We start from the raw sequence: 8,809 nt of genomic DNA, 5'->3' as shown, positions 1-8,809 counted from the left end.
CCCAGATGAGGTCGATGCGGTTAGGGGCCTGGAGTCCCAGTATGGACTAGACCTGGCCCGTGCATGGGCAGAGTATAGCGAGGTGCGCCGCATCCTTAGAAGACAAGTCACATCGAGGGCAAGACGATCCCGAGGTAATGGTCTTGCGATGTAAGTTCGCCATCGTGCTTAGCCTGTCACGGCAGAGGAGCCAGCCGAAGATCCTCACCTTGATTGGTGCCTTGGATCCCCAAATGTGCCCAGCGTTGAGGTCAAGCTCATGGTCGGAGGAGAGCAAAGAGTAGGCGCACCTCGAGGTGAACGAGGAGCCGTGGATGAGGAACCTGTCGTCGGGCGCATTGCTTGTGGTAACATCCTGCAACAAAGACAAAACAGACGCAAGCTCGGCAGAAGCCACATTGGTTAGGCGGTTCCGCAGAGTAGCGAGTAAACCATTATGCATGACATGAGATACCAGGACAGAGGGAGCGGTGGAGTGAGAGAAAAGGTGGGGGTATTTTTCTGCAAGCGGAGTCGGCAAGAGCCAAGTGTCGAGCCAGAAGAAAGTGGAAGTGCCATTGTTAGTAAGGACGAAAGAAATTTTATGAAGGTGGTATAGTTGTTGGTTAACGATTTTCCAGAGGTAGGGGGGTTTGGTGGCCTAGATGTGAAGTCGAGAGAGTAGTGTTGAAAGAACCAGTTGACCCAAGGTAGGTCAGGTTTTTGAAGAAGTTTGAAGGCGAATTTCATGAGAAGGCAGTTGTTTCGGAGAGCCAAATTTTTTATACCAAGCCCGCCAGCCATCTTGGGGGTGCAAACGTTTTTCCAAGTGATAAGGCATTTTGCCCCGAAGCAATTTTCATCCGCGGCCCAAAAGAAGGATCTACGGATGGAGTCTAGTCTTTTGATAGTCTTCTTGGGCAGCCTGAAGACAGACATAAAGTGAGTGGCAAGGGCGTCTAGGGTGGAGGAGATGAGGGTTAGTCTGGCTCCGCGGGAGAGAAGTTTGGCTGCCCACCCGGAGAGGTATTTTAGAAAGCGCTGAATGATGGGTTCAAAGGCCGATGACGGGAGTCTAATGTGAGAGAGTGGGTGACCTAGATAGATCTGGGGGAAGGAGGATAGGTCACAGCCGAAAGTTTGGGCGATGTTAAGGCTGGTTGTGTGGTCCGTGTTGAGGGGCACGAAAGTAGTCTTGTGAAATTTAATAGAGAGGCCGGTAGCGAGGGCGAACTTGTCAAGGATGTCTTTAAGCGTGGTCGCAGCATGGCTAGAGGCGCGGGCAATGATTAGGGTGTCGTCAGCATACTGGAGCACAGTCGGTGGTCTGTCATTGTAGATCGGGTGGCATAGATGGTCGGGCGAGAAGGCCTGAATGATTAAACGCTGAAGCAGGTCGGCTACAATGATGAAGAGGTATGCTGATAGCGGGTCACCCTGACGCAGACCATTCTTACAGTTGATCCAATGGCCCGGCGTCCCATTGAGCATCACTGCCGTCTTACTAGAGACAAGCAAAGTTCGGATCCAGGTAACGGTGGTAGTCGGGAAACCTCTAGAGAGCAGAATGAGAAGGAGTGATTCCCAAGAAATAGAGTCGAAGGCTTTACGGAAATCAAGTTTGAAAACCATAGTGGGCGCCTTCCGGATGTGGCAAGCACTGAGGATGTCTGCAGCGTAGATGAAGTTCTCAGCAATACATCTACCGGAGATGAAGCCGGTTTGGTCACCATGGACCAGAAGAGGGATAAGGGGTTTTATCCGGTTGGTAATAACCTTAGCGATTGACTTTGGGGGGCAATTTTGCAGGGAAATAGGGCGGAAGTCATTAGGGGATCTGGCGGAGTCTTTTTTTGGGAGGAGAATCATGTGAGCCCTGTTGAAGCGTTCGACATCCACACGGAGGTTTGCGAAGTCGTCGAAGAAGGGGAGGATCATATGTTCAATGTTGTGCCAAAACTTCTGGTAGAAACCTGGCCCGAGTCCGTCAGGACCAGGACTAGCATTAATATTCATTTGTAGGAAGGCATCTTGGATTTCTTGAGATGAGAAAGGGGAGTCCAAGTGGCGAAGTTGGGGGACATGCGTCGGGTAGAGGTCTTGGAGGGTGAAAAGCCAAGTCGAGGTTTTTGGAGTGCCGAGCAGTTGGTGGAAGAAATTATGGAGAATGGCGGCTTTGGTGTCATGGGCAGAGAATTCGACCCCATTGTCCTCCAGAACGGCGATGTTGTTTTTGCGGAACCTTTGGGAGGCAGAGACGTGAAAGTATTTCGAGTTTTCGTCCCCATCGATGATGGCCTTTACTTTCCCCCTTTGCTTCCAGAAGAGGACCTTTTGACGGATGGCACGTTGAAGGGAGGTTATGACTACCAGCCTGAGAGAGGACTCGGGTCGGGAGAGGGAGCGTTTTTCTTCAAGCCTGTCAATCCTATCAATGATAAGCTTGTAGTCAATTTCTCGCTGGTGAACAGGCCTTAGAGTTTTAGACCAATTTTTGAGGTCCGCTCTGGTACGTTTAATGGCAGTGGCAAGGGCTAGGTCTGAAGGAGTATGACGTTGGTTGGTGGGCCAAGCGTGAGAAATGATACGCTTGCATGCCGGGTAAAGGGCCCAGAAAGATTCAAAACGGAATACACGGGATCGAGGGATAAGCGAAGAGATGTTGACGACAAGAGGAACATGGTCGGAAGAGAAACGTGTGAGGGAGGACAAAGTTGAGTTTGGGAAGCTGTCTTCCCAAGCAAGGTTAAAGAAGGCTCTGTCAAGGCGTTCTAGAGTTGGGGTTTGGCGATTGTTGGACCAGGTAAAGGTTCTATCTAGAAGCGGTAGCTCGATAAGCTGTAGGTCCGAGATGGCTGTGTTAAACATATCATCCTCTCCCCCCCTTTGGCTTCTTATCGGTGATTTTAACCTAATCCGTTTCGCTTGCGAGAAAAATACGCACATTTATATAGTACGCATGTTTATACTTTTTTTAAATACCGCAGATAAAATGGGCCATAGTCTCCATAGCCTATTTTAAGCTCCACATGCGTCCTCGTTTAATATATATAAGTTCCTGATCCATTTTAGACATCAAGATGTAACTTGTTGTAGTGGCTAGATTGTGTTGATTTAAGCAGCTGGTTGCTGGTTCATGTCCTGGTAGATTCTTTTTGGCGTTAATTTTTTGCATTTACTTCCTCCTTTCTTTTTAGTCTGCATATAAGATTTTGTCAAAGTCAAAGTTTGTAAAGTTTGACCAATTTTATAGAAAAAAAATCGACATCTACAATACTAAATCTATATGGTGTGAAAATTAATTTCATGATGCATCTTACAATATTGATTTCATATTATGAATCTTGATATTTTTTTTCTATAAACTTAGTTAAAGTTAACAAAGTTTGACTTTGACCAAATCTTATATGCAGACTAAAAAGAAACGGAGGGAGTACATTCTCGGGTTAAAATATAGTTGGTCGTCTATTTGAGTCCTGGCATGCGATTTTTGTCGTTAATGTTCGCATATATGTGCAGTATTGTGGTCCTGTTTTCTGTAAATACAAAGGCTAGGGTATTTTCTGTAAAAATACATTGCTGCGGTTCACTTCTTCCGCAAATAAAAAAATTCAGGGTGTTCTGTGTAAAAATACATTGCGCCTAGCGCCGTTAGTGACTGACAAGTGGGGTCATACACATTGATATGTTTGTATACGCGTACTGTGACCGTATCTGCACGCTTGAGTCAAGTTAGGTGGTCATAAAACCGTATTTTCTAAGTTTTAGCATCAAACTGAACATGCAACGCAAGTTTTATGATTACTGGTAATATTACCTCGTATCAAAAGCCTTGGCGATGTCGAGCTTTTGCATTTTCCCTTCTGGAAATCCGTGTGCGCTGGCGAGATGACATGTTCATAACGGAGGGCAGCCTTATAGATAGAACCTTGGTGATGAGCTTTGCAATCAAATGGATCAAACTAATAGGCCTGAAGTATTTTTCTTCTTTGAGTCCAGAACAGACTGATGCCATATCGTTAAGAATGTCTGCGAAAACAGATGTTCAGATCATTTCACCGTAAGACGTCTCCTTCTGCAATCCAATCCAATCCTACCAATGATGCACAGGGAGGGAAACAAAACAAGACACACCTGCACATATTTCCTGCACTAGCTAGCACAACTTCTCTACGGTTACGGTGGCACACACAATAAAAGAGGAACAGAAGAGACCAGCTTATCATCTCTGGTAGCATAACCATCGACCATCTACTAGTACAAGTGCTGGCTACAGATTTTCCTGACCTCCCCCTTCTTGCCCTTCTTGACCCGGATGGAGCCCATCCTGTCCATGCTGGCGACGAAGGCCCGGAAGAAGCGGGCCTTGTCGGCGCCCAGGTCCTGCACGAGCGGCCTGGTGCGCGCGTCCAGGAACAGCGCCTGGTCGGAGCCCAGGACGCCCAGCCTGGCCTGCAGGTTGGCGTAGTAGGCGTGGTCGAACTGGAACGGCGTGCTCACGTCGAACGGCACCACCGCGCGGGCGCTGCCGCCGGTGTAGGGGCACGTCATGCGCAGCGCCTTCACCAGCCGCGCGTCCATGAACGGGTCCGGCCGCCGCGTGCCGCGGAAGTCGTAGAGGCGGCCCAGGAAATGGGCGCAGTGCGCGAAGCCGATGGTGTGCGCGCCGGACAGCGCCACCAGGTCGGCGGCGCCCAGGCCCTTGGCTGCGAACACGCGGAGGAGCTCGTCCACGGTGGAGTTGGCGTGGGGCAGGCTGCCGCGCACCTTGCCGGCCAGGGATACCTTGCTGTCTTTTCTCCCCTTCTTCACCTCGTAGTAGGGCCCACCTGCCTGCACAAAATTACCACCCTTCGTAAATTTCTTTTGTGAGACATGTTTACCGAGTAGGAGTAGTAGGTTACAGTACTAGACATGAAAAATCATCTCCTGTTACTCAAAAAAAGAAAGATAAATCATCTCCTTTTTTTTCTGTAAGGTCTCCTTTTGGTTTCTTTTTGAGAGAAACAAAAACAACAAGCCCTCGTGAGCTTTGTGGCTTCAGCCCATGTAGCATGGACTTTTGATAGGCCCGACCCAGGTAATGGGCTTTTTTTATCCAAGCTAAATTCACACCCGGCTTTCTGGCCGGCTAAAAGGTTGCTGGTTTTTCACCTGGCCTAGCAACGCCTTCTCCTATTTGGCGCGTAGGTCGCGTGTACCCACTCGAGCGCCCGATCCTCTGTTTGGACCGGCCCATTCTGGATTTCCCTGAACCGGTTTTCCTTTTCTTTATTATTTTATTTTTATTTGTTTACCTTTATTTTTAGAATTTCCTATATTCGTGAACATTTTTTTATAAATTCACGAACATTTTTTAAATATTAAGTTTTTTAAATATATGAACTTTTTTGCAAATCGCAAACAGTTTGATTTTTTTTTATTTTTTTGAAATTCGTGACTATGTTTTTGTTTTTGAGGAACATTTTATTTTAATGCATGAACATTTTTCAATTCATGAACATGTCTTTAACCAATGATTTTTATTATATTTTTATTCGTGAGCTATTGTTCAAATTAATGAACAGTTTTTGAATACGTGTTTTTTAAAATCATGAACATTTTGTGATTTCCTGAACATTTGTTTCAAACTCGTGAACATTATTGTCAAAATCACGTGCATGTTTTAATCCATGACCATTTTATGATTTCTTTAAGATTTTTTATGGTCATCAACATTTTTTAATTCAGGCACATTTCATGATTTTTGTTAAATAAATAAAGCAACATAAAAACAAATAAAAAAATAGGGGGCGTCACGGCCATGAATTGGCCGGCCCAAAAGGGCGCGTGGGGGCGGAGGGTGCGCGTTCGCTCGTTTTCTGGCGCGCACTACACCGATAGGAGCACCCCTTGCAACTCCATGCCCCTTCTAAAAGAAGAAGCAACTCCCAGCCTTGCTACAAAAACAAGCCTCGGCCACCGGACAACTATCATGTGGAGCACTACAAATTGAAAAACTCGCTACTACGTATAGACACGTGTCATATATATGCGAAAAAAATATACCTACAAATTGAAACATGTGTCATATGCCAAAAGAATATACCAATTGATTCGTTGTAGAATGATGTTTCTGAACATACACTTTCTTTTTACAAGTTTTGCGGTGATTTTCTTAGTCAGAATGAAGAGCTAAAAACCGGCATTGGTCTTACAAAACCAGATATAGGGAATACGTTTCTTTTTCCCGCAAAACTCTATAATTTTGATTCAATAAAGTGAGCTCTCTTCCCCTAAAGAGCCTCTTCTCTTGTATTGAAATTTATATAAGCTGGTCTGCCAATATATAAATTGTTGCTTGAGAATACATTACTCTCGGAAATGATGTCGAGCTGATGCGTGCCTCGTATGGTTTACTACTAACTTTTTTGTGGGTTTATGCCCTACCTAGGCAAGAGTGGTCCAGAAAGATGCACCCCGCATGCGAAGGAAGAGTGGCCGCCCGTGCTACACAACAATGCAAAGAGCCAGCCAGGACGCTTGACTTGTGGTAGAGAGAAAAAAAGATAAGAAGCATGGAGCAAGAAGACGACACTTGACTCGCGCAGAGAAGGCGTCTACAGTGTACGGTGCCGGACAAACTAAGGCAACAGGCGTCAGAAAACATCCATGTGCACCTAAATCGCGTTGCATCAAATCTGCTTGGTGTCCTGTGACAGTAACATCCAAGAGAGTGCCGAATCTCCAAGCTAGCCGTTTTACTGTCTACCTAGCTACTAGATCGCACAAAACAATCTACGCGGTGATTTCCGTGCGCAAGCCGTGTCAGCCACTGACCAAAAGACCTACCACAACAATTTAGCTCAGCCTTTTATTTTACCGTGCGGCCCGTACGTACGTGACAGGATAACCGTAATGCAAAATTGGCTAAGCTAAAGCTAAGTTTTGTGACGCGCCCTGCTCCTGAGGACGCTCGCGCGCGTCACATGCCGCCCACCGGCGCGGGCACGGCGGCCGGGCGCGCCTTTACCCACTTGCAGAGCAGGCCGCCTCGCCATGGTCCCTGCATGCGACGGTTGGCAGTTTTGCCATGGCGGGCACGCGATCACGGCCCTTTTTACTGTCCCAGTGTAAACCTACTGTCCTTGCACAGTTGCTTGTGGATTTTCGCGTCAACGGAAACACCTTTTCCGAGGAAGAAGATGATGATGGTGGCGGGAGGGGGTTTAGCACTCGTACGTACCAGCTGCACGGCGTCTCGGGCGGCGAGGGCGAGGATGTCGGCGCAGCTGACGACGCCGGGGCACTTGCTCTCCACGGCGGCCTTGGCCATCTCCACCGTGTCGAACCCGTACTGCGGCAGGTTCCTGTTCTCCTCCATGTCCCTCTCCACCTTCTCCCCTGTCGCCTTGCCTGACGGCGCGATCAGTATGGACGCGTCGCAGCCCTGTGATACTTGTGTGAGGGAATTGCGCAATGTGTATGCAAATGCGATGTAGTACTGCGTTGGAGCTTTGCTTACGCACTTCCACGAAGCAGTCGTGGTGGAAGAGGCGGAGCACGGCGGGCCCAGTGGCCGGGTGGTCGCGGAACCGCTCGGCGGTGACGTTGGCGACGATGTGGTCGACCGCGGGGCACGTCTTGCCGTAGAAGTCCAGCGACAGCCCGTGGCGTTCCGGCGCCCTCCTGTTGTTAACCCCCGCGCTCCTGGCAGACGGCAGCGGCAGCGGCGCCTCCCGAGCGCGCATGCCGCCGAGGTACGCGACGAGGAGCAGGACAAGGCTGCGGAAGCGGATGCCTACGGAGGAACCCATTGTCATGGAAGAAGAAGCGCAGAGTGGAGTGGAGACGGCCGGAAGAGTAGCTGCTAGCTTGGCTTATCTCCTAGTCTTTAGCGCTGGCAGCGTGAAGGAGAAAGGAGGGAGTTGTTTGCTTGCAGGTAATCCGGACAAACAGTGGAGAGGTCGATCGAGCGCATGTGTTGGCTAAGTTGGACGAACGCGAGCTGTACTGCTCACCCGTGAAGAGAGAGGAGGTACGTAGACTCTAACACTTAGCCTGCTTAACTGTTGCTAGTATGGCTTCGTAATTCGGACTATGTGCTTTAAGCATTCGGGCCCGACGAAGTTGGGAGCTGTGGGTATTTGTGCTGTGTATGGGTAGTGGGCGGCGCAATGGACAGCTGTAGGAGGGGCAGGAGGGGACGTGCAGATCCTGCTGGTACCTTCCCCTGCCAAGGCCAAATCTGGAATTCGGGCGTGTCGATTCCACGGGGAGGGCACGGTGATCTTGATCGCGGAACGGATGAATAGACTGCATTGCATGATTAGAATGGAGAGATGTGAGATTTCTGAAAACAAAAACAAAAAGATATGAGATTTCTAGGCACTTTTTTTTAGCAATCAACGGGAGGATCTAACCTGAATGCAGTACTCAAAGAGTCAAAAACCAAAGTTTGCACGAGAGTGCTACATCACGAGGTCAGGTAATACCGCTATGACCTTTTTATTAGGGGCCTTTAAACCTAAAAATCCACAATATAAAGTCTGGGATAATGCTCTTGAGAGATTGTTACGAAGTGGCTGCGTGAATGCAGGCCAGTTTTTCCTGAGCGCTAAGGTTAGGAATCGCATCTCTCACCCAACTTGGAAAATTATCGTGGTTTACAGGCCAACCGATCACAATCGATCACCTGATTCTTGGGGAAAATCTGGGCCAAGGTGTTGACATCCACGTCTTCCTTAATTTTCATTGTGACGGTGGCTATTTTTATTTGAATCTGATCGGAAGTGGACAAGAACAACTCTAGCCTTAATTGGCCGCAGATTCGGATTTGAATGATGTCTTG

The 8,809-nt window shown here is 48.3% G+C and overlaps 1 protein-coding gene across 1 annotated transcript; it reads right to left on the bottom strand.

The window, feature by feature from the left end:
• Window positions 1-3,917: 3,917 nt before the first annotated feature.
• Window positions 3,918-8,062, bottom strand: LOC125544374 (peroxidase 19). The gene is made up of 3 exons (XM_048708037.2): window positions 7,488-8,062; window positions 7,205-7,408; window positions 3,918-4,812 (listed from the first exon to the last, which is right to left on the bottom strand). The coding sequence occupies exons 1-3, from the start codon at window positions 7,779-7,781 to the stop codon at window positions 4,234-4,236; spliced, it is 1,077 nt and encodes a 358-aa protein (XP_048563994.1). The 5' UTR covers window positions 7,782-8,062; the 3' UTR covers window positions 3,918-4,233.
• Between the last annotated feature and the right edge of the window lie 747 nt (window positions 8,063-8,809).

This window comes from Triticum urartu, chromosome 3A, assembly GCF_056163025.1.
Source record: "Triticum urartu cultivar PI428250 chromosome 3A, HENAU_Tu73, whole genome shotgun sequence".
NCBI lineage: Eukaryota > Viridiplantae > Streptophyta > Magnoliopsida > Poales > Poaceae > Triticum > Triticum urartu.
Note: the sequence above shows the minus strand (reverse complement) of the source record. Positions and strands in the feature narration are given on the sequence as shown.

What these genes read in the sequence shown, in the direction of transcription:
- LOC125544374 (XM_048708037.2), bottom strand. Translation starts at nt 7,781, where the DNA reads ATGACAATGGGTTCCTCCGTAGGCATCCGCTTCCGCAGCCTTGTCCTG. An exon ending in ACCACGACTGCTTCGTGGAA is followed by an intron (nt 7,409 to 7,487) that starts GTGCGTAAGCAA and finishes CAAGTATCACAG; the next exon opens with GGCTGCGACGCGTCCATACT. An exon ending in CCCGAGACGCCGTGCAGCTG is followed by an intron (nt 4,813 to 7,204) that starts GTACGTACGAGT and finishes AATTTTGTGCAG; the next exon opens with GCAGGTGGGCCCTACTACGA.